The following is a 26,582-nucleotide window of genomic DNA, read 5'->3' as shown; positions in this document are numbered from 1 at the left end:
ATCTTAGAGGCCATTATCACTTAAATAATAGTATATCTAGGTCTTTCAAATTAAAATTATACCTGAATAATGGAGAGTGGAGGACAGGACGGGGGTGAGGACAGAAAAACTACCTATCGGGTACTATGCTTATTAGCCGGGTGATGAAATAATCTGTATACCAAACCCCCGTGACAGACAAGTTACCTATATAACAAACCTGCAAATATACCTAACCTAAAACAAAAATTTTAAAAAAATTAGACCTGAATGAAGCTGTCTGTACACATGAAGTATATTTGTGTACCATGACCAAGTTTGTCGCCTGTACTTGTTCTTTTTTTTTTTTAACAACTGGAAATTATTTACTGTATCTCATTTATGTCTGTCTATCATAAAGAATTGATCAATATGTAAATATGTGATTTGAACCATGGTTGACTTATGAGTGTTGCTACAACATTTTAGAAAACATAGCCTGTTCCATGTATTAACCAAGGCCCAGGAGAGCCAGTGGGCTTGTGCTTTGTGTAGAGCTGGGAGAGGCCATCCATCCTGTCTCTCAGTGGACAATGTACTTTCCTGATAAGGAAGGGAAGCACAATGGAAATACACCTCAACTATTTTATTGCAGTAATTTTTTTTGTATCTGAAACTGTATTGTTTAATATATTGAGTAAGATTTTAAAAAATAAATGCCATGATTTTAAAAAATTATCACATTCTTCATCTCACCCCTAACTCAATCAGAAAAAGTCATTCAAAGCAAAATATGCTTCCAAATTACTGATCTCAGATAACAGTGAGGCAGTTGGTTTTCCACATCATCTCTGATTCCTTAGATGAGCAAAATAGAAAAACCTCCATCTTTGTACTAAGAAGACACTTATAAAAACAAAAGACAAATGAGCAGAAAGGACAAGGTAGAAGCCTGCTACCTGTTTCTTGTTTTACAGGTTCACAGGAAGCACCTGGCACACAGTAACTATTATTAATTTCTGCACTGGAGGCATCAGGAAAGCCTTCACGCTATAGGGGGCCCTTTTAAGTTAAGAAGTTGGAGAGCAAGCCTCGGGGAAAGCAAAGAGATAACTTAGTAGAATGGAGCAACCATATGGGAACAGTGAGAGTCCATGGATCTCCCTGGGCTAAGATCATGTATGGATTTGACAATCTGGCTAAGGAGTTTCTATTTTATCCTTTGTTCCAACAGAAGCAAATTAAGATTTTTCAGGTGGAAAACAAAGTGATGAAAGCAGTGAGTTCAACCTTTGAGGCTCTATGCTCCCTTCTTGTTTTTTGTTTGTTTGTTTGTTTTGAGAAGGAGTCTCACTCTGTGGCCCAGGCTGGAGTGCAGTGGTGCGATCTCGACTCACTGCAACCTCCGCCTCCCAGGTTCAAGCGATTCTTCTGCCTCAGCCTCCTAAGTAGCTGGCATTACAGGTGCGCACCACCACACCTGCCTAATTTTTTTGTATTTTTAGTAGAGACGGGGCTTCACCATGTTGGTCAGGCTGGTCTCGAACTCCCGACCTTGTGATCCGCCCACCTCGGCCTCCCAAAGTGCTGGGATTACAGGCATGAGCCACGGCGCCTGGCCGCTCCCTTTTTTATTCTCTTTCTCTGAATGATAATGTACAATTCCACAGTTTTACATATGGTCTATATTATTAGTTTTAATTCGATTCCACATTCAACAAATAGTTGTCTAAGCCATCTTGGGCAAGTGATTTAACACTGAGTCTCAGTCATCTCATCTGTACAATGGAAATAATAATGGCATCAACTATATAAAATTATCAGAGAATTCAATAAAGAAGTTAGAGCAGAGCCAGGCACAGTCAGCACTATACACTTGTTATTTATTATTAGCGTTTTACTATTGCGGTTATTCCAAAATTCCCAAATGACATCTCCAGCCAGGCCTGTTGTCTGAACTCCAGACTTACACAGTCGACTGCCTACTTAACATTTGGAAGCCTCAGGCATCTCAGATTTTGCATGTAGAAGAAGGAACTCCTCCAGCAAGGACAAAATCAAATGCAGAAATTCCAGCTTCTCTTCCACCTGAGTAAACAGCAACTCCACTCACCACTGCTCAAGTCAGACACCTGGGAGTCTGGATCCTTACCCCCACATCTAACATATTACTGGCAAGTTCTGTTGATTCATCCTCAGAAATATACCTCAAACCCATTAACTTCTCTTCATCCCCAATGCCACCTTAGTCCAAGCTAGCAGTCTCCCACTGCGATGACTACAACCACCTACTCTTTTAGTCTCCTACTCTTGCCTCTTCCCAAATTATTCTTCACACAGCAGCCACAGTGATCTTCTAAAATAAAAATTCAGAGCTCTAACCATGAGTTGTAACTATTTCTCTCTGTTTATTTGATTATAGTCTAGCTCCTGTAACCCCCATAAGGGCAGGGACTATGTTTGTCATGTTCACTGCCATATCCCCAGAGCTGAGCATAGTATAATACCTGACACATAGTAGGGGTTTAATTAATATTTGGAGAGGGGAGAATGAGAGAAGACAGTGAGAGAGAGGCAGGAAAGAACTGTTCCTGGAAATAATACTTGACATCTGGGTAATGGACAGAAGAGAGGGAGCAAAGATTGGAATTAAGGACATCAGGGTGGAAAAAAAAGTCATTTTAGTACTGTAGGCATGGGTTAAAAAGTGCCTGGGATAAAGATGGTCACTGTAAGAGAGATGGGTTCTTTAGATAGTTCAAGAAAGAATTCAGATGACTTGGGACTTGATAATATATGAGAAACAAAGGAACAAGGAAGAGCTGAAAATAACTTACGGTGTTAACCTGACCAAGAGAATGGTTAGGTTAACATGAACATAAATGAACTTACCAGCAAGTGTGGAGTTTTTCTGAAAGAACAATACAAATCTGATTTTATCATTACAGGGTGGAAGCCACATGTGCTGTTATTAAGTGGAAATGTCTCGTGAACATGTGGAAAGTGATGACTGGAACTTCAGATGAAAGTCAAAGGGGGAGATAGGAGATTCAGAAGTCACCCCACCAAAGAAGGAATGGTTAAAGCTATAAGAACTAATGAGATCCTATTTATTTGCTTATTCAATCAACATACGTAGAACTAAATGCTAAGAATGTAATGATAAATAAGACAGAAAGGGACCTTGCCCATATGGTATTTACAATCTACGGCCAGTTCATAATCTCCTAAAAAATAATGTAGAGAACAATAACAGAATCAAAGAAATCTTGAACGTCTATATTTAAGGGGTTGAATGTAAAAGAAAAGGCCTTAAAGGAGGCAGAAAAATAGCAATGAGAAAAGTTTGGGAATTCTAAAACAAGACAGTATTTCAGAGGAAGAAAACGCAGGTAATACATGGGCAAGTTTCACACACAGAGGTGATGCATCCTGGTGACCAATATTACAAGGAAGAGAGATGATGACTGAGGACAGGCTGGTGGACTTGATTTGAGGTCAACGGTATGAGGATAATTTCAGCAGAGTGGTGGGATGGAGCGAAACGGCAGGTGTGTCAAGAATGAGTTAAGCTTTGAGAAAGGGGAGACTTCAGATGCAGACAACTCATTCCTGAATCTGTGCTTCAAAAACAAGAAAAAGCCCAAGATGTCAGGATATCTGCAGGGTCAAGCAAAGCATTTTTTTCACGATGGTAATAGATAAAAGAGATTTCTCTAGCCCGCTGGTCTAAGGATCAGACAGAGGGTGGAGGTGCTTGATAAGGATAGTCATGGCATTTTTTGCGACTGAAATGATATTTGAAAACTAAATGCTAGCCTGTGTTACAGCTACTTACCCGCTGAGGATCAAACGTACATTTATTTGCCCTATTGCCCAACTTATGGCTATGCCAGTAATGTCCTCTTTTTTTCCTTATCGTTTCTTTTCAGCTTGTTTTCCCAAACTGTGGTGTTGCCTTGCCCTTGAGAACCCAGCTGAGGTCTAGACTGTTTCATGGATCACCTAAGCTTGGAGCTACAGTTGGGCTGCAAAGTTGTTCCTCTAGTGCTGATACAAGAACATAGCTGGTCCTCTTGTTCATAGTGGTAAAATATTTTTAAAATCTGACATAAACACAACATATTAATTACAGAAATGATGGAGAGAGAATAAAGCTGGGACCCCACAAAGTCATCTTTGCAGAGTTATTCTGCTGACTCAAACCACACTTTAACTGATGACATCCTAGCATCGATCTGAAATACATTACTTTAAAAACAGAAGCTGTTTCTGAAATAAGATCTGCTAAAGTAAGAAGCCAGCTAGAAAAACACAGATTTTAAGTCACTGAGGTTATTGGTTCAAAACAGTTTACTTGGCACATACAGATCTTTGAGTTTTTCTAAAACTCTTTCCTGATTTTTGGCATTTATTTGGCTTGGAAGGTTCTGGCGAGGCAAATGAGAAAGGTGAGCAGAAAGGACTGGTGCAATCAATCATCCTATACCAGGCACACCCCGTGATATTAAAAGCTCAATGACATGGGACCTCACCAATGTCTCACTAACTTAAGAGCGTTTGGGAGGCCTGGGCAATTGTTGGCTGCGGCATAAGCTCTCTCAGCAGGCATCGACAGCACAAACTACCAGGCAGACTACTGCCTTTCCTTCTGGACTGCACACATTGAAATGTCAATGAAATTGAATGAAATACCTGCTGACAGGGTTTACTGTTCAGACTTATTGCTGCAATAATACTAGGGATAGGGTGGGGGTAAGAAGTTACCGAATTTGAGCAAAAACAAACCTGGTTTTACACTCACAGTTGTAGCTGTTCCATCTACACTGAATGTGCATGTGAAATCAGAAGAGATCATGTGATGAACATTCCATTCTTGGCAATATAATATTTCCAAAAAATGCAACTTAAAAGAACTGCTATCTTGAAAGAGCTTCTATCTCAGGTGCTAGCACCAGAAACAAATGCCCTTCATCCTCTGAAAGCATATGAGAACACATTCTGCCATACCTCACCTCCAGCTGAGCCCAGTCACTAGCAGAAGTGCAAGCCTCTCCAGCCATCTGTTAATACCAGAACACTCATTCCCAAACTGTTCCTGGACATAATCTGATCAGACACAATCCCCCGGAACTCTTTCCCTCCTGCACCCTTCCACTGTGTCCTCTGGATTTCCCATTCAAAGATGAGCAAACTCACCTATATCTTCAGTCTCAATGAGCTCTGAAGGTTCTCTCTGCTTCCTCATCCTAATTGAAATCTGGCTATCTCTAGAAGACTGCAAGTTCCCTGAAACCCTCTCAGGTGGAAGGTGATCATGGCTCTCCATCCAGTGGCTCACAGAGCCAGGTGATAGAGTATTCTCCTTACTCCTCAATAACACTTTCAAATCATTATTCTGCAGCAGAGAATAAAAATCCCTGTTCCTCTGAGCTCATGCCATTGAATCATCCCTTTTTCTCCTTCTCTACCTTGGTCCCAAGGTATATACAAAATCTAACAATGTCCTAATTGGCCTCCTTGTTTCTTTCTAGTCCAGGCTCCATGCAGTAGCAATAGTGACCTTTTAAAATTGCCAATCAGACCGTGTCACTCTTCTGCTTTATACACCTCACTGGCTCCCTGATGGACATAAAACAAAATCTGCTCCTTCCTGAGGCTCATGAGTCTCTGCATGCCCTGGTGCCTGCCCACTCTCCCAGTCTCACCACCTGTGACACTCCTCAAGCTGGCTCGCTCTGCTCCAGGGCAGGGCCTCCTTTCCCTTCCTGAAACACACTTTGCTCTTCTCTGCCTCGGTGAGGCAGCCATCCTCCATGAAAATGTGACTTGTGAAAGATGAAAAAAATCACCAGATACCAGATGGCTTAGGAATAGTCCTTAAGAGTATGGTAAGGGGAGAAAAACCTCTACCACTGGGGCAAAGTTTAAAAAAAGCCAGGTTTGCAAGCCAAATCATGGTACACACAGAAACAACAATGAATCACTTAGTTTCACAAGGAACACAAGTTTGTCCTACTGAAACTAAAAGTGCTGTCACTAGTAATAGAAAACTGGGAGGCTTGTTGCAAAAATCAATTATTCCCAGTGGGAGTTAGGGCATGGATTCTAGCTTGAGACAAGGCCCCAAGGACGCAAATGAGGACTCCAACTCCTAAGGGATCTCAAGTCTGAAGATAATTCAAGTCTTATCAGGACTACCAATCTTTATCTGCTTAAACACACACACTCTCTCTCTCTCTCTCTCTCTCTACTCACCCTCACACTCTCCAAACCATTAAATGGTCCTAGAGATGGGAACTCAAAAACCCAATTACCATTTATGATCCACAGGCCGCCTTACCCTCCCTGAGGCTTCCCTATACTCTTTCAATGAATGCCATTTCACAGACCAAGGGTACCTTGGAGTTTAGTTTCATTGCTATTTCCTTTTTCAGTTTCCATATCTGAAAAGTCACCATAGCATCTACCATTTACAAAAGCTTAAAAATGCACTGATTACTACAGCAACTTTCATGGGAAAACTTGTTAATTACTTCCATGAAGTAGCTACCAATTATCAATCCCATTTACAAAAAAGGAATAAGTACACATAAGACAGTTGAGTGCTTTTTGGCAACATCAGGGATAGAAACAGGAAATACAACCCAATTTTTAAAATTTCATTAGAAAGTGTTTTTAAATGATCATGGCTATCAACAATTTATTTCAAGTATTTCTTTTTATTACTTATTATTTACTTGTATTTATTTTATTCACTTTAAAAAAATAGAGATGGGGTCTCACTGTTAGCCAGGCTGGTCTCAAACTCCTGAGCTCAAGGGATCCTCCCATCTCGGCCTCCCAAAGTGCTGGGGTTGCAGGTGAGAGCCACCATGCCCAGCCTCAAGTATTTCTTATAATCTCTTAGAGTAGGTGCTATAATCACCAGATGGATTAATAGGAAGGATAGATGACTGGAATAGCAGCAGCGGGGCTGCTGGCTAAGGTGTGGGTTGTTTCCACTCTATGAAATCCTGCATAGTACTAGCTTATCTAACTTCTAAATTTACACTATTTAGTATCATATTATTTTGGATTCCAATATCTTCTTTTCTAAAGTCTTACAAAAAATATCAGTATTTATGACTTGACTGACCTTTTTATACTCCACTCTTCCCAGCAGTGTACAAAAAACCCACAACCAATTAGCAAAGGAAACACTAGGACCTCCATTTCATTGGGTGCTCTCATAGTCTCTACCGCTAGACTTGGTTTTACAATCATCTCTCCTGGCAATACAAACAGGATTCACATTCTTCACAAGGGCTAAAGAGAGGAGTGGTTAGAGGGCTCAACTTGCTGTAGCTCAATCACCCTGAGGTGAATAGGAGCCCCTAACATTTGCAGAATTCAGCTGATGAAGGATACAGTTTATCCAGAGGTAATTTGCTAGAAAAACAAGGCTTTTGGCATCTAAACCTCCAGTGCATCACAAACTTCCTGCTATTATCTAATAACACCCCCCAGCCATCACTGTTTCCATGGTAACCGACAGAGAAATAGCAGCCTGCCAAATGGCTTTTGTAGTTCCTTTTCCAGCTTGTTTTTTTCAGTATAGAATTAAAACTAGCTGGGAAAAGAACCAGACTAATCTTTGCAAACAGGAACACAATGTAGTTTGAAAAGTACAACTGGGTTTGGGACAAGAAGTATAGAAAACCTTTAATAACGCCAGCCTGATAGAATAAAAAAGGTCTACTGAAGTATATTTGATAAGCTTTATGACAGTCTTAAGACAATATAGCCTGACACCAGCCAGAATATAGATAAGGTGCCCTTCACTTAGTCTTTGATTTGAACTAAACAAAAAAGGAATCGGAATGAATGTAAAAGCAAGCTTAAACAAGTCTACTATGCCCCTGAGGAATGACAGTAATATCATTAAAGGAAAGGGTAATTTACTCTAAAATCAAAATGAATGAGCAGCACTTGGCAGACTTGGACTACAGGACAGTGAAAAAAAAAACAAAAAACCGGCACCTTGGAGGAGTGAAATGTTTAATCCGAGAGATGATGTCTACAAGAAGCTGACTGAGCTGATGCATGAATCAGAGGGCACTGGTGCTTACGAAACAAAGATCTCCTTACCGTCTCAGCACAGGGAGAAACTGTTAGGAATACAGTGTGTGGAACTGGGGCAGCTTTCAGTAGATCAGCAGTTAATGGAGATCTGCTCAAGGTGCCAGACTACAAAATAAACAGCTGCTGCAAGGGGGGAGGAATTTGAATTTTTAAAAAATCAAGACTATTTCTCTTTGAAAGTGGCCCAAAACAAACGCTTTTCTGTCTCAAAACTGCACATTTGAACAAAGTGCAGGAAATGTCACGACTCTTCCATGTCCGCCTGAGATGCGAAACTGTGACTCAAGTCAAATAGGCATTAACTTCTCCTCCGATGGGTCAAAGCTAATAGGAGTTTGAAAGATTCCCTCCCACAACCTCTAATAAACCCTGAACGTCTCGGTGACAGACATGAAAATTACAATCTGTAGTAGCACACCGAGATAGGTCTCTAAGAGTTACAGGAAGTCAGACTCCTACAAATCCCACACAGAAGACTAACCTAATTTGTACTTTTTAAATTATGCTTTACCTTGGGCTGTATGAATCATGAGTCATGTTCTCATCACCTGAGTTTATAAAGAAAAGTAGACAAAAATTTGCAATAATCGCTTCCTTTCAATCCTTTGGAAAAAAGGATTATTTATAAGATAAAGATGATGCACTCTAAGGTATATTTCCAAGGCCATCAACTCAAAGAAAGGGTTCTGCACTTCGAGTTTAGCTACCTTTGTAGAGCCCCAGGTTTTTGGAAATCCGTTAGAGAGACCTGAAGGAATCTTCAAAAGTTTAAACTTGTATCCTGTTTACACAAAAATGGACTTACAGGTTCTGGGGAAAAAAGGTCACTTTTTACTCATGTGTGATTATAATTTCAAACATATTAATATTCAATTTCCCAATCTTAAACAAAAGCCAGAATTGAGATGATATACAAAAATTGCATGAAATTCAATCATAGTTAAGACTAGGCCAGAAGCCAAAACTTACTACAGTCAACAACCTGAAGTACCAACATGTTTATATTTCTTCCCAAATCCCTTTCCTCAGGCAACTTTGTTAAAATCTCAGGCAAATTTTCTTACTTATTGGATCCGCATTTTAATCAAATCAGCTACCATCGTCATAGCGCAGATTCCCTTGCCACTGGCAGACAATTATGTGGACTTTACCACTTCTGAGTATTTCATGGCCTGTATTATCATTCATGTTCATCAAAATAGGCTCCAAGAAGGCTGAGGAGAAGAGAAAGCTACAGCATGGGGCACGGCAGGATAAGGCGCTGTTCCAAATGCTTGCCCACAGGAACAATGTATGTAGTAGTTATGCTCTCCATCTACATGTTACCCTATAACATAACTGATGTGTACTACCAAGAAATAGCTCTTGATCACCATATGTCATATCTTTATATGAGAAAATGAAGAAATTCAGCTCTCTGGAGGGGAGAAGAAACGGGGTATTTCTGGGCACCAGAATATTGTGAATGCATAATATTTGGAAATTGCTTGGACAGTAAAATGATTTATCCAAAAAGCATACTTAGGGAATTCTTAAGCTTCAAATCTATAAATAGGCCCAAATTTTTAAAAAGGGGCATGGTGGTGGTGAATATATGTGTGTAAAGAAACAGTAACTGAATACTTAAATACTGAGCAACAAAGAAAGTAAGTGTGAAGAACTAAAAACCATTATTATACCAAAGGCTATATATACTACAGCTTATTTGCCAATCAGGAGGCCAGAAGGATAACTCTAGGAGGAAGGCGCAGTGCTAGCATATGCTAGATGAGCTCCAGGAGGAGAAAGACGATTTCATCTTACTCATTCACTGCTACGGCCCCCGGTCTCAGGACCACTCCTGGCAACAAGCTGAGGTTCCATACATCTGGCTTGAGAAGAGGGTTTGAACTTAAATAATGAGACTGATACAGTGTCTCTCTACTATTTATGTAACAGGAGTCTTACTAAGGGCAGGATGAATTTTTCACACATATGAACTTGGTATTTAACTGAGTGAAAGCTGTGTACAGAAGTATAATCATACCTAAAACAAATATAGCAAAAGCTGGTTTGTCTGATTCTCAAGTGGTACTCCTTGGTATATGAGAAGGCTGCTTGCCAATGTAACTGAAGGCTTAGGGAGCAAGTTCACTTAAAAAAACACCGGCAACTACCAATCCCCTAACAATGATCAAACTTTTTATGTAAACATAACCAAAGAAAACCTAATCAATGGAAATTATACCAACAAAAGGTGCTTAATGGCACATATGCAAAATTACACAATATGCTTTAAAAATACCATGCATGGAAACCCAAATACACACCAGGAAAACACTCAGTCTGTTAACTGTATTCTTATGGAAGTATATCTGACGAAGAACTGACACAAGAACTAATAATGATGTGGTCTGGCTTAGGTCTATTCAAAAATCAGCCTGGGCCAGGTGCAGTGGCTCATGCCTGTAATCCCAGCACTTTGGGAGGCCGAGGTGGGCGAATCACCTGAGGTCAGGAGTTTGAGAACAGCCTGGCCAACATGGCAAAACCCCATCTCTACTAAAAATACAAAAATTAGCCAGGGGTCCTGGCACGTGCCTGTAATCCCAGCTACTCGGGAGGCTAACCCAAGTGAATCGCTTGAACTGGGGAGGCAGAGGTTGCAGTGAGCCGAGATCGTGCCACTTGCACTCCAGCCTGGGCGACAGAGTGAGACTCCATCTCTAAAAAACAAGCAAGCAAAAAAACAGCCTGTTGGTTGGCCTTCCACACTGACTGGGTCTGGTTTAATATTATAAGCTGAATGATCAGGAATGCTGGTTAGGAAGAGACACAAATACTGAAAATAAAATAATTGGCTCTTTTCTTGGCATTACTATCTTTCTTAGTCATAAGGGGCTACAGTTTTGATTTTTTAAAAAATTAATAACCCTAGTATTCCTCAAATGTCACATAATCGAGGTAAGCACTGGGGTGGAAACTGAAGTTATTATATCGTTATTAACTTTTTGGTCACTGTTTTTCTACCTGAATGTGGACAGATCACCACCTCTGATAATCTGGCTTGAGTTTCCTCTCTCTGAAAGAGTTAGATTCACCTGTATTTCAGGAGAAGGCTAAGAAGGAACAAACATACGTGAATGCTCCCTTTCAGAAAAGTGGCCATATTACCATGAAGAACACTTAAAATAAAGGTTTCTTCAGGGACGCCCTCCTTAGCCTCCTTCCTCTTCCTTAGCCTCCCACTAGCTTGAGTCATTCTTCTAAGGCTTTCCTTCACAGCATTGATCACAATTGCAATTATTTGAGTAATTGGCAATATTTATCTACCCCAACTAGACTGTATCTCCAGGAGGACAGGGAGTTTATCATCAATGAAATGAGCCGCCAGCACCTAGCATAAGGCAGCCAATTCTTGTTGGACATGTAAATGAATGAAGGAGCACTTTGGAAGTCAAAAGTTAACCATGGGGAAGTAGTCACTTGAAAATGTTTCATCAACAAAATGTGTATTCCCATGCTCGAAATCTGAAAGTAGAAGCTTTTAGGAGTTCTACTTTTTCCACAGACTAATAAGAGGCAGGAAGAGCATAAGAAAAAGAGAATACTCACTGGTGGTGGCTTCTTTCTCATCTCAAATGTGCGTGTGGCACCAAAACTTAGTGAAGCAATAATGGGGCACCTCCCTAGTGAGGGTTCATCATCACTGTGCCAGTCCACGCTGTCCTTCTCATTGCGGTAAAGATTGCAGAGTAAGGAGTTGAAGGTGTGGCCAGTGTTCTCTTCAATGCGATTCTTTAGTGTGCGCAGCACAGGATGCCACTGCGATCCACAGACCAAGAAAAGGGCAAGACAGTCGCATTACACACAAAATGACAGCCGCATGGAAAAACAGAAAAGGGCAAAATCAGCCAAGTTATAACCAGGGCATGTAATAAGCAAACCACTTGGAATGCAATAAACAGAAGGCAAGAAAAGTAGTTTAATTCCCTCCCATCATTTCTATTTTGAAGCAAGTTGATCTCTGCAATTTTATAAAAGTACTAAATTTAGTACAGCAATATCATGAGGACCAGAATCTATCTAACCATCTCATCCTTTCCATGTTAAATACATGGCCTTTGCCACGTATTTTCATCAGTATCTTCAGGGCAGTGACCTTGGTAAGTCATTAAGGTGGTAAGTGGAGCAGCAAAGCCGATATGTCACTAGGTAGTCAGCAGACCCAGACTGAAGCCTGAAGAGTGAAACAACTTTCCTGCTGGGTGGCCCTCTGTTCGTTCTATTCCTATTTTATCCTGATGGGGAGAAGTGCTTTTTAAAAATGATCTTTAATATTTCCAGAGTGGCTAACTTCCAAAAAACATAACCTAAAGAGTAAAAACATTCTTTTCTAAAGAATGAGAATCATGATATGCTCTTGACAAGTGTATGAGCCATCAACTACAGAAGACTTAAACAGGTTCTGTGGCCCTGCCTCCTGGGCACTGGGTTCACTGATGTAATTAATATTTGGAACTGTCTTGCCATGTATATTACAGGAAGCTATGACCCCTGACCTTAGATTGTACTTGGGAGCTACAAACAACATAGCTTATATTGGTTCTTGCTAGAATTCTTTTCTCCCAGAAATCTGGAGTACTTTATAAAGCTTCCTTTAGAACAGTGGTTCTCAAATTTTACATGAGAAATTATTGAGGAGCCCAAAGAACTTCTGTTTATATGGGTTACAGCAGTCAGTTTTTATCATATTTAAAATTAAAACTGAAAAAATTTTCAACTACTGGTTAATTCATTTAAAATGCAAGGACAGGCCGGGCAACATGGCTCACACCTGTAATCCCAGTACTTTGGGAGGCCGAGGCGGGTGGATCACGAGGTCAGGAGTTCAAGACCAGCCTGGCCAATATGGTGAAACCCTGTCTCTACTAAAAATACAAAAATCAGCTGGGCATGGTGGCATGTGCCTGTAGTCCTAGCTACTCAGGAGGCTGAGGCAGAAGAATCACTTGAACCCGGGAGGCGGAGGCTGCAGTGAGCTGAGACTGTGCCACTGCACTCCAGCCTGGGTAACAGAGCGAGACTCCGTCACAAAAAAAAAAAAAAAAAAAAATTTAAATTAAAATTTAAAAAATGCAATGACAAATCCATTACATGTTAACATCAACATTTTAATGAAAAATAACTATAATTTCCAACACAAATAATTGAATAATTGATGAGAAGGGTGACACTGTTTTGCAAATCTTTTTAATATCTAACTTAATAGAAGAGAGCTGATTCTCATATTTGTTTCTGCATTCAATCTGTTAAAATAGGTTGTTTTTATTGAAGTATATGAAGGAAATTGGCTTCACATAGGTATGTAGTTTACAGCCTTTTCAAATAACTGTAGATATTCTTCTTTGATATTATACCAAAACTCAACAAGTACTGGTTTCCTTTTTTTTTTTTTTCCTGAGACCACGTCAATCTTTTAATTGGTATAGAAACTACTTTTATTTCAAGAGAGCCCTTGTGCTCTGGTTTGATTTTGTGCACAACATATACAAAATCTATGGCTATTGAGTTAAGGTAGGATCAGAGTTAAAACTACCTGCCAAGATAGTTTTGGGATGAAATGACTATGTTTACCATCTGGAGAGCTATTTGCTCTCTAGAGGTGAGAGGAGTCTGTACAATGTCGCTGCTCGGCAGGAGGGTGGAGCTGGCTGTCTGAGGAGGGGCGGCCATCTCCTCTGCACACTAGGTGCAGGTGGTGTGGCACTAGCTGGAAATCATGGAGCTGGAGTGGGACTGGCTGGAGAAGGTGGTGGTGCACTCAACTGGGAGAAGCCACTGTGGCTGGACTCCAGGCTCGTCATGGAACCTCTGAAATCCTCGGAGCCTATCACCTTGGCGTAGTACATCACTTTACAGTTGTGCGAAGAGATCTGCAGGGACACGAGCACATCATCCACCTGGGGCAGGCTGCTGATGGTGCACACGGGCATGCTGTGGAATTTCCACTGCAGGATGTAGAGGCCCGGCCACGTGGTCACATGCGAGCCCTGCACGCCTTCTCCTTCTTTGCAGATCAGAGGCAATTCCACCATGCTGTAGTCACGGCCCCACTGCCAGACTTTGTCTATGAGCTGCACATTGTTCCCACCTGGAGAGGTGGGGCCCCTAGGGAGTCCTTTTTGGGTGGCTGTGGCGACCTCTTGGAGTGATAGATGTTAAAGACAATGTCCCCTTTGTACACGTCGAAATTCCAAGTGATGACTGAAGAGGCATCCACAATCTGAATGAGAATCTTGTGTGGGGCTCCTTTGAAGATGCTTGCAGAGTGGTAGATGGTCTCAGTCCAGAGCTTGAGGTCTTCATTCTCCAGCTCCTCCATGGTCCAGTACAGAGATTTGGGGACCAGTCCACCCTCTGGCACTTTGCACATGCACTCTCCACTCAGGAAATCTGAAATAATCTATCAATGTAATCCAGCAGGCCTCCAGGACCCTGGTAGTCATTTCCTGCATAAATGAGGAATTTCCTTCTGGTGTTGTCATCAATAAATGGACTAACCAGCGTCCAGAGCACAGGAAATACCCTGGGTGACCGCAGGATGAGAAGTCGGCCCAGTCTCTTAGGGTAACTGGCCTTCACCACCTCGATGATTCACCGCAGCACTTTGACATCAGGTCTCCATAAGTGGCGCATGTTCACCCCTTCCAAGTCCGCCAGGCAGGTCCATGAGCTGATAGGCCAAACAAAGACTTTTGTATTCTCTTCACATCGCCTTAGCTCTTCTTCATTTATGGAGAGAACGTATCTCAGCAGGGCTTCCTCCCCGAGTGCTCTCGCCAAGCCGTTGGTGTCCATCTGCCCCAGCCTGAGTACACAGAGGGGCCACCCACCTTTGTCGTGATGATGCCAGCCTCCCGTGTAGTAATTCTGAAGGACCTGTGGAACGGCCCAGGTAGCAAGAATGTAGTCTACCTGGTGCTGCTTCCTCCACGCCAAAGATTGACAAATGATCTCTCTGGCTTTGTCAATATTAAAATCCCATGCACATAGGAACTGAAGAATATGCTCATCTTTTGGAATTTCACCCTTGTGGGTCTCCTGGAGCCACCCGTGAAGTCTAATGAGACAGCTCTCCTGCAGCGGAGTCAAATCGCCCAGGTATCTCTTGATGTAGTCAGCATCTAGTTTGTTATCAGGGGTGCCCACCACGGGCTCAGGTGCGCTGGGGCTGCTGAGGGCATCGCCACTCAGCCCCTCCTTGAGGACAGCATCTGGGATGACAACAGCCATGGACGCTGCTTGTTTCTTGCAGGATGACGAAGATGTCTCTGAAGAGGGCGTGATGGAAGGTGGAGTCCAATGGGGCACAAAGGTTATGCCTCCTTCTAAATGGCGAAGGTAGTTTTCAATAATTTTCTTTCCTTTTTTTAATATTGCTGGTATATTGTTTCACTGCAATTTTTTCCATGGTACTTTCAAAACCAAAGAAAGATTTAATATCTAAACTTGCAGACTGTTCAAAACGGGTCCAATCTTCATTTTCAGGGTGAACGGTATAGCAACTGGAAAATGTTTCATTATGACCCTCAATGTGCAAAGTACATTCCCGAGAATTCAGTGAGTTCTTCTGGACAAAATAAACGTAATCAACTCCTGCAATCTTCTTCAGCAGTCTTGGTGCATCTACATCCAGCTTGCAGCGCCTTTCAATGACATGAACAGCCCCATCTTCACTCTTGAATTCATTCACAGTGTCACTGCCCATGAATGTCGGAATCAAAGGACACGTAGGGAACCTCCTTTCATAGGCAGCCATAATTAATTTGAAGGGGTATTTGTATACCCTCACTGGTGACTGGTATTTTTGCACCATGATTGTAATACAACAGCAATCCTTTCACACCTGTCTTGCCAAGGATAATCATTAAGTATGGTATTTTAAGCTGAATATGGTGAGAGGATATTAAAACATACAAAACTGAATATTCTCAAGGAGCCCAAAGTCTAGTTCTTGTCAGAATGGCTGGGCCTGGGATGTGGGGTGGCGACGGGCGCTCATACCAGCAGCTCTGCGGAGCAGTCGCGGTTCCACTAACAGGTGCTGACTTCTTAAAGGTTAGTTGCAATATGGAATCTGAAACCATGTCAAACTTTTCATATTATTTTATATATAAAGCCACTGTCAGCCAGGGCAATAAACTGAGACCCCTCTCTATAAAAAATAAGCCAGGCACAGTGGCACGTTTGTTGTCCCAGCTACTTAGGAGGCTGAGGCAGGAGGATCGCTTGAGCCCAGGAGTTCAAGGCTGCAGTGATCTAGGATTGAGCCACTGTGCTCGCTCTAGCCTGGGCAACAGAGCAAGACCCTGTGTCTCTGAAAAAAAAATGCTTTGAATAAAAAATAATAATAAAGCCATTGGTCCAGCCTACACTTTGAATAAATCTTTAGCCTTGTATGGTTTTGTAACATCAACCACTGGTCATCTGGAAAATATTAGTTCACTAAGTTACACAGATCTTCTAAATGCTGACACATTTCATTATAAAATAACAAAAAAATTCTCATCCAACAATATTACCACTGATCTCAGCAGAAAAGCCTAAAGAATGGGAAGAAGTCAGGCTCAAAGTGACTGTGATGGTTAATACTGAATGTCAACTTGATTGGATTGAAGGATACAAAGTATTGATCCCAGGTGTGTCTGTGAGAGTGTTGCAAAAAGAGATGAACATTTGAGTCAGTGGACTGGGAAGGCAGACCCACCCTGAATCTGGTGAGCACCATCGAATCAGCTGCCAGTGAATATAAAGCAGGAAAATGTGAAAAGGAGACTTGTCTAGCCTCCCAGCCTACGTCGTTCTCCCGTGCTGGGTGCTTCCTGCCCTCAAACATCGGACTCCAAGTTCTTCAGTTTTGGGACTCAGACTGGCTCTCCTTGCTCCTCGGCTTGCAGACAGCCTGTTGTGGGATCTTGTGATTGTGTAATTAATACTTAATAAACTCCCCTTTATATATATACGTGTGTGTGTGTGTGTGTGTGTGTGTATCTATCCTATTAGTTCTGTCCCTCTAGAGAACCCTAATAGTGGCAGATACCAGTTTTCTAAAATTCTAATTTTTGCTTGAAAACCTTTTATCATTAGTAAAAAAAATCTTGTCCATTGTTTTCCTTGAAGTGACATTCACGTCACTCATTTATGAGGAAATGTCTGCCAAATACTCAAGTTTGAATAACCACAGTCGGTCTGCCAGTTGTATTTTAAGCAAAAACAATCCACAACAAAAGTAGCTAGTTCAGCTTACAGCTCAAACAATCACACTTCAGTTTGTAGCTGGAGTACTTTAGGTACACTTTTAATTTCATTAAGAAGACTATTGGGAAGACACATACTCCAAGACCAAGATTTAATAAAATGAATAATGTTTACTACTTCATCAACAGACGTTCTTAAATGAAACTGGCATTTTTTAAAGTTTATACTGGAAGCGCATGATGATGACGAACACAATGACTACTAGCAGAGTTTGGTGACAATGGCTTGATTCATGCTAAGGTGCTGGCAGTTTTATCCACCATTACCATCAGTGCAAACCCAACACAGTGAAAATACCATAAAGACTTAGTATTATTATGAAAATAGTTTTACTTGTAGATTCCCAAAAAAGGTTTCATGAACCCTCTCCAGGGATCTACAGATTATACTCTAAGAACTGTTACTTTAGGGAACTCCTTGAATGTCTATTGCATTAGTCTGTTCTCATGCTGCTAATAAAGATATACCCAAGACTGGGTAATTTACCAACAAAAAGAGGTTCAATGGACTGACAGTTCCACATAGCTGCGGAGGCCTCACAATCAAGGCAGAAGACAAAGGAGGAGCAAAGTCACATCTTACATGGCAGCAGGCAAGAGCGCATGTGCAGGGAACTCCCATTTATAAAACCATCAGATCTCATGAGACTTATTCACTACCATGAGAACAGTAAGGGGGAAAATGCCCCCATGATTCAATTATCTCCACCTGGCCCTGCCCTTGATACACGGGGATTATTACAATTCAAGGTGAGACTTGCGTGGGGACACAGCCAAACCATATCATGTTATATGTTTCGCAGTGAAGAAACAGACATTCAGCAAAGGAAGGAATATTATTGTTACTATTATTAAGTATATCCCATGGTTGTCAGGTAAAACTGCCAGGGAAGCTTACATAATCACTCAGCTTTACTCTGATGTGAAAACCATGGTTAAAGACGGAATTCCTTGTTGTGGATATTACATTATAATATTATATTCTAAGCAGAGGATTTTAAAAAATAAACAGCAAAAACAACAAATAGTTGGCTAATGGGACACCTGGGGAGACTCAAGAAGCCTCCAGAAGTTGGAAGTTTCTTTACCTCTTGTTCTCCTTTTTTATTGTGGTAGAAAAACACATAACATGAGATCCAAGATCCACACTCATAAAACAAAAATATTAAATTAACCTTTGTTCAAGAGAATAAATTCCAAAGTGAAATTCCAATAATAATGTCAGCAGGCTGTATTTCCTATTTACTTTACAGCTTTAAATTTATCTTCATAGCGATAAAGATCAGATGCTAGAATTACACGCTTAACAAGAAAAACAAGAATGTAAAGGAGGAAGATAGGCTCTTTTCTCCAATGTTACTGAGAATCTAATTAGCACTTCCCTGACTTGCTCAGGGACTGAATACTGAGATAGCATAAAGTTTGTGTTATGTTTCTAAGTAGGTATTTTTTTCCTGGGTTATTTTTGGTACTGAAACAGTGAGAAAAGGAAGAAAAAGGGGGATAATGAACTAGAGGATTAATTTAGACTCTCCAACCAATACTCTATATTCAGATGCCTCAGAACTGAATGTCTGAATTAAAATTCAGCATTATCTCACTGTTCAGTGAAGACATTTTATCCTTAAAAGACATTTTAGGAAAAGAATACAAAAAATATGAATCACAGAAGTGAAAGGACCTATTCAGTGGATTTCAAACAGTGTTGTATAGAGTTCTAGGTACCTCAGAGGTACCTCTGGGTCTACAGGAGAAGAAAGGAGAGGTCAAGTTGGTGGGACTCCCAGCCAGTCAAGGCTCTGATATGTTTTATACACTGGGCTCATGTGAGATTTAGTTTGAACAAAAACTAAAACAAGTTTAAAAACCCATGACTGAAATTGCTCATTTTGTACGGGATATTAAGCTTCAGGTAATGACAATTTTTAAACTAAACAAGTACTCCCAACATATATATACATACATTAGTGAATCCACCTTTAAAAAATTCTGAGAGGTCGGGGTGTGGCCGATAATCACAACTATTAAAGGAAGCTGAGGCAGGAGGAGCACTTGAGCCCAGGTGTTCAACACCAGTCTGGGCAACGTAACAAGACCCTATATCTAAATTTAAAATGAACATAAATAAAAATCTGAGAAAGGATAGCTCTTTTTTGTTCAAGACAGTATATAAATGAACTAAATATATCACCAATAAAGACAAAGTTATGAGCCAGCCAAATCTGAATTAAAGAATTCTAATTTGACCACATTATGTTGTCCAGGCTGGTTATGAACTCCTGGCCTCAAGCAATCCTTCCACCTTGACCTCCCAAAGTGTTGGGATTATAGACATGAGCCACCACACCTGGACTATTTTATTGTTACAGAAAAAAAGATTCTCTAGGTATATTTGTCTAAAATAACAAGATTGGAACCAAACATGGGGTAGAATTATCAAGAATTTTAATATTCTTCCTGTTTATGTGCAGTTTCTAAATTTTCAATAAGCACATACTACCAACATTTAAAAAAAAGGATTGTCATAAATTATTTTGAAGAGTTGTCAAAATGTTCCCAAAGTGTCGGACAACAAGAGGCTACTTTACTCAGCAGATCCTGTGTTTATTCCCACCGGTTCTTAACCAGGGGCAATTTTGCCCCCCAGCAGATGTTTAACAATGTCTTGAGTTGGTTTTGGTTGTCACAGCTGGGTGAGGGGTGCCACTGACATCTAACAGGTGGAGGTCATGCATACTGGTAAACATCCTACAATGCAAGGGATAGACCCACAAGAAAGAATTATCCAGCCCAAAATGGCAATACTACTGAGGTTAAGAAATCTTGTTTTAAAAGATTAACTAGAATGAATGAGAAAGAACTTCCCCACAGCCCATTTAATCCTCAAATTCTCTGCTATGACTACTGACAAGAAGATAAATTAATTCTGACAGAAACAAGGAAAGCAGGCTATGTTGGACTGGCCTAATTCTATTATCTCCATGTTTCAAAATCAACCTCAGATATAAAGGGTCTCGGCACTTCCCTGGCTCACATTCTAAATGCAGCCCTTGAAACCAAAGCATGCAGCTATCTCCTTACGTGAAAAGGCCATGTTCCCTCAGTCAATGTTTTCTCCCTGAACATTTTAGTAAAGTGGTAGCTTGCAATTACAAATTTCTAGAAGCTCTGAAATGTGTCACATTTCTGTGTATCCCAATGCCATAAGCAAAACTCCATTTTCTTCAAAGTCTCTTTCAATAAAACATAACATTATTTGCCAAAGGCAAGATTCCAGGAACTAAACAGGGAGCTATTTCTTGGACCTTAACTCTATCCCCTGGATGAGCTTAATTTATATACTAGAATATCTTCGTCTACTTTCATGGAAATTTTTTAAAAGTAAAAGCAGCAGCAGAAACAAGCCAAAGCAAAATCAGACGGAAGTCTGAGAACTGCAGCCATAGAATAAATACAAAGTTAACAAGAAAAACATCAGATTTTTTTTCACAAATAGCAAAAGAGCCTGAGAAACAGAAAAAGACATATTGACCTCACTCGTCAGTCATAAGGACTCAGCCCCACAGCAAATGCATACCAGGGTGTACACAGAAGGAATACAGGTAGAAAAGCTTGGGAAAGAGGGATATTAGGAGAAGAAATAGTTCATTTTCCTGAAATGCTAGACTCTGGTTCAGTTTACTCTAGTTCTAGTTTTTTCTCACCCTCTAGCTCATCTATGGATCAAAAGCACATGAAGGATGACAAGCACAAAGACTCAATGTTTCAACCCAGAGAGGTTTTTTGAACTAGGAACCAGCATGAATCTCTGCAAGGTAATTTGTTGTTATTTTATAGCACTCAACACATAGTATATAGTCTATAAAACCATACCAATGACAATATGTTGACATACGTGAGGATTTGGTTCCATAGTGATTCTTGAATAAGTGTAAGGAAGTTCTCCATACCATGCTGTAAGTCTTGGTTGCTGATAAGTTATATCTAAGAAAGAAAATACAGGCCTTTGAAATGGTTTAATGCTATTTAAGGTGTTACTACTGAGTGCCAACTTTGTGCCTTGCAATGTGCTATGAGAAATACAAAAGAAAAGTAAGAATGGGCTGTGACCCAAAGTTCCACCTTCACAGAAGATATGGGACTTTGCAAGTAGAATGGACAAGAGAAACCACTATGTTGGCAGACACCGCATGGGCAAAGGCTCTGAGATGAGAATGTGGGTGACTTGCTTGTATTAGTGATGACATAAACAAGAGAGGGCAAAGAGTCACACTGGGGAACAGTGGGGCTCAGACTAGGGACGGTCTCAAAAAGCAGAATATGGAGACTGAACCCCTGTCTGCAGAAATTTGTGGCACCAACATCCATGTGAGAAACAAGACAAACTGCTCATTCATGTGTGCAATGTTGTGTAAACCTTTTTGATTCAAGGGAGGAAAAAGTGCCCTGACCAACTGTGGCATGCAGCTGATTTTCATCAGAAGGCTTTGATGTTCCAATTTAGAGAAGCAGTTATCCATAGATCTACTCTTTTTCCCATAACTGGTATCAGCCACAACAATAAGAACAATAATAATAATAATAATAATAATAGCAGCAGCTAATACTCACTGAAGGCTTACTATGTACCAGGCAATCTCATGCGCTATCTCATTTTATTAACACAACCACCTTATAAGAAAGACATTGTTATTAATTTAATTTTACTGATAAGAAAACCAGGGATCAGAGAGTTACTTAACTGTAATTTGCTTAAAATTAACAACTACTTTGAATGAAAGAGCCAACAATCAAAGCCATGTCTGTCACCAAAAGCCCTGCTGCAGAAACTGTGGGAGTTGAGAGAAGGCTGTCCTGAAGGCTGAGAGAAAGCTGACTCCTATTCTGATGCATGAGTAACAAAAATGAAGCCAGTACAGTTGGTCTTTCATATCTGTGGGTTCCACATCCACCATGGATCAAAAATACTCAAACCATGGATCAAAAATACTCAAAAAATATATAAAAATTACAAATAACAATACCACAATAAAAAACAGTATAACAACTATTTACATAGCACTTACATCGTATTAGGTATTATAAGTGATCTAGAGATGATTTAAAGGATACTAGAGGATGTGCATAGGTTATATGCACATACTATGATAGTTATTTTATTTTTTTTTTGAGACGGAGTCTCACTCTATTACCAGGCTGGAGTGCAGTGGCGCGATCTCGGCTCACTGCAACCTCTGCCTCCCGGATTCAAGCAATTCTCCTGCCTCAGCCTCCCGAGTAGCTGGGACTACAGGTGCGCACCACCATGTCTGGCTAATTTTTGTATTGTTAGTAGAGATGGGGTTTCACCATGTTAGCCAGGATGGTCTCGATCTCCTGACCTCATGATCCACCTGCCTCGGCCTCCCAAAGTGCTGGGATTACAGGCGTAAGCCACCACGCCCGGCCACTATGATAGTTTTTATAAAAGGATTTAAGCATATATGAATTTCAGTATCCACAGGGAACAATCCCCTGTGGATACTGAGGGACAACTATATATACTTTGCCTCTTTACAGAAAATTTAAATTCACTCAATGTGCCAGAAAAAAATTCGATGCTAGAGTACAGACGCCCCCAAGTGACCGCCTGTGGTATAACAGGCACTGTTGGCTTGTGGATGCCCGCAGAGATTCAGGTTCCAACTCAGGTAACAAACTGCCGTGTCACTTTTACAAGCTCAGGAGAGTACAGATGCTGAAGCTAGAGGAGACTGGACTCTTCTGGCAAAAGTTAAAGAAGAATACAAAGTCAGCAAGGAGTGTGAAAGAATGTATGCAAAATAGGACAAGAAAAAAAGAAAGCTCTGTAAGTTTCTATGAAGAAAGGAAAAAGTTGGCACCAGTTGAAGCAATAGTCAGTGAACAAACACAAAAGGAGATAAGTATGTCAGCCATAGTTCAGCCAACCAAATTTCCTTTGGTTCCTTGAACTCTCACCTCTATCCTCCTGCCATGTTCTCTCTGATCTCTGGGCCTTCCACCTGCTGTTTCTCCTGCCTGGAATACTCTTCCCTGTCCTTTTTGGCTAATTCTACTTTCTTAGGATCTCAGGTTTTGAATTTCTGTTTAAGCTTTGGTGAGCAGAGGTGATGGTACTAGGAAACATTCCAGAGAGGGAGAACACGCAGCACCAACTGTGACCTCTGGGATCTACTTACCCTCTCTGATGCCGGTCCTCTGTTTCCAGGGAACATCTTGACAAAGCTGTTCCAATATCCAGTCAGCTTCTTTCACGTCAACAAAGCCAGGATACAAACAGACCCTGGGTGCAGAATGAACATTGTTAACCAAAAAACATGGAAAAGATAAGTTAGACTCTAAATGTTAGTGGAAACAGTTAATCTGGATGCAGCCTCTAATGGGTACATGAAATCATCTTACCACAGCTCCCACAGCAAGCAAAGCCTAACATCACCCAGGTCATGAGGCTCCAGATGTAAAATAAACTCCTTTCATGTTGGGACAAATAAAAGAGGCAATAAAGGATAAAGGGATGATAGGTGAGGGCTTTTATAGATCATAATTCAAACAGTATTTCAGTACTGCTTAGCTGTGAAACCCTGGGCAAGTTACTGAACCTCTCTGAACTTTGGTTTTCTCATCTGTAACCTGAGATGGCATCAACCTCATAGGTTCACTGTGAAGAGTAAATAGAATAATAAGTCCGGGCACAGTGGCTCAAGCCTGTAATCCCAGCACTTTGGGAGGCTCAAGCGGGTGGATCACCTGAGGTCAGGAGTTCGAGACCAGCCTGACCAACATGGTGAAACCCCGTCTACCAAAAATACAAAATTAGCTGGGCGTGGTGGCGCACACCTGTAGTTCCAACTACTTGGGAGGCTAAGGCAGGAGAATCGCTTGAACCCGGGGGCGGAGGCTGCAGTGAGCTGAGATCACACCATTGCACTCTAGCCTGGGCTACAACAGCAAAACTCCATCTCGAAAAAAGAAAAAAAAAAGAATAACTAATAAAATGCCTGGCCCTGTTTTATTTAAACAATTGGTAGTCTTCTGAGACTATGCTAATTCTAGGAAAAGCTACAGCTCATTATGACTGTATCAAAATAAACACAGCTAATGAGGGTTCTTTCTCCCACTGAATATGGGTTTATTTCAACAATGCCAACGCAGCTCAAAATAATTTTGGATATCTTTCTTAAGATACCTTCTGAAAGCCCACGGAAGATTCTCTTAAACTGCCTTGGTAGCAAATCTTCACTCTTTGAAGGTGCATCTGATTTTGTGAAAGAGCCAAAGCTTACCTGAAGCCGTATCTAGTTAACAATAAGATATGACCAAAACAATAAAACTGGTTTTCTTGAGTGACTTGCTTTAAAATAACAGTTCCAAAAAAGGTTATAACCATGGCAGAGCCATTGTTCCAGCAGAAGCTCCTCTGTAGAAATTCATCTAGATGTGTAAGTTCTATTTGTTTTAAATATCTCATTATTTTATAGTGACAATTAGTATACTCATGCATTAAGGCGATGTTAATGTTTCAATGTTTTTAAATGTTTTTAAAACAATGACTAATGCCTAATATACCCTAAATAGTATATGCTTTAACTACTGAAATCTATCCTAGGCCACGTATGGTGGCTTACGCCTGTAATCCCAGCACTTTGGGAGGCCAAGGCGGGCAGATCACTTGAGCCCAGGAGTTCAAGGCCAGCCTGGGCAACATGGCGAAACCCCATCACTAACAAACAAACAAACAAAAATACAAAATTAGCCAGGTGTGGTGGTGCACACCTGTAATCCCAGCTACTCGGAGGCTGAAGTGGGAGGGTGGCTTGAGCCCAGGAGGCAGAAGTTGCAATGAGCTGAGATCGTGCCACTGCACCCCAGCCTAGGTGACAGAGCCAGACCCTGTCTCAAAAACAGAAAGACTGCCAGGCGCAGTGGCTCATGCCTGTAATCCCAGCACTTTGGGAGGCCAAGGCAGGTGGATCACGAGGTCAAGAGATCGAGACCATGCTGAATAACATGGTGAAACCTCGTCTCTACTAAAAATACAAAAAAAAAAAAAAAAAATTAGCTGGGCATGGTGGCACGCGCCTGTAGTCCCAGCTACTCGGGAGGCTGAGGCAGAAGAATGGCATGAACCCTGGAGGCGGAGCTTGCAGTGAGTGGAGATCACGCCACTGCACTCCAGCTTGAGTGACAGAGTGAGACTCTGTCTCAAAACACAAAACAAAAACAAAAAAAGAAATTTACCCTAGTGTAGCAATTTGTAACATTATATACAATAATCTACAATATGTAATATACATGAAGTATAATAATATAATGTAGCACTCACAGCACAGAAGTCCAGGCTAGACCCAATTCTAATGTCAAGTTATTATGTGGCACTAAGAAAAAATATTCAGGCCAGACGTGGTGGCTCACACCTGTAATCCTAGCACTTTGAGAGGCTAAGGTGGGGCAGGTGGATCACCTGAGGTCAGGAGTTCGAGACCAGCCTGACCAACATGATGAAACCCCATCTCTATTAAAAATACAAAAAAAGTAGCCAGGCTTGGTGGCACATGCCTGTAATCCCAGCTACTTGGGAGGCTGAGGCAGGAGAATCTCTTGAACCCAGGAGGTAGAGGTTACAGTGAGCCAAGATAGCACCATTGCACTCCAGCCTGGGCAACAAAAGCAAAACTCTGTCTCAAAAAGAAAAAAATATTCAATCTTCCTAGGTCTCATTTCCTCATCTAAAAAACTTGGGAAATAGCAGCTACTATATCTGACAGAAAGGTTAGGAACTATACCCGAAAATATTTTGATGCTAGAAATACTAATAAAAAGGAGATATTATCAAATTTTTGCTCCCCAAGAATTTAAGGGGCAGAAGTTACCTATTTGAAATAAGGGAGTAGACTTTTTTAAACTTTGTTTGGGGTACATATGCAGGTTTGTTATATAGGTACGCTTTTGTCATAGGGGTTTGTTATACAGATTATTTCATCACCCAGGTGTTAAGTCTAGTGCCCATTAGTTATTTTTCCTGTTCCTCTCCCTCCTCCCACCCTCCACCCACCAACAAGCCCCAGTGTCTATTGTTCCCTTCTGTGTGTCCCTGTGTTCTCATCATTCGGCTCCCACTTACAAGTGAGAACATGCAGTATTTGGTTTTCTGTTCCCACGTTAGTTTGCTGATGATAAAGA

At 41.0% G+C, this 26,582-nt stretch overlaps 1 protein-coding gene and 1 pseudogene across 4 annotated transcripts in view; both read right to left on the bottom strand.

Annotated features, from left to right (window-relative positions):
- The window catches only part of ALKBH3 (alkB homolog 3, alpha-ketoglutarate dependent dioxygenase), a 39,521-nt gene that overhangs the window by 6,815 nt on the left and 6,124 nt on the right, over positions 1-26,582 (bottom strand). For all 4 annotated transcript variants that reach the window (XM_008960294.4, XM_003808214.6, XM_034932424.3 and 1 more), the window contains 3 exons: positions 23,582-23,685; positions 21,277-21,365; positions 11,677-11,886 (listed from right to left, as the gene is read on the bottom strand). In XM_008960294.4, the coding sequence (XP_008958542.1) occupies positions 11,677-11,886; positions 21,277-21,365; positions 23,582-23,685 (403 nt within the window). The remainder of the gene's footprint in view (positions 1-11,676; positions 11,887-21,276; positions 21,366-23,581; positions 23,686-26,582) is intronic.
- Positions 13,215-21,249, bottom strand: LOC100974155 (SEC14-like protein 1; annotated as a pseudogene).

The sequence above is a fragment of the Pan paniscus genome, chromosome 9 (genome assembly GCF_029289425.2).
Source record: "Pan paniscus chromosome 9, NHGRI_mPanPan1-v2.0_pri, whole genome shotgun sequence".
NCBI lineage: Eukaryota > Metazoa > Chordata > Mammalia > Primates > Hominidae > Pan > Pan paniscus.
Note: the sequence above shows the minus strand (reverse complement) of the source record. Positions and strands in the feature narration are given on the sequence as shown.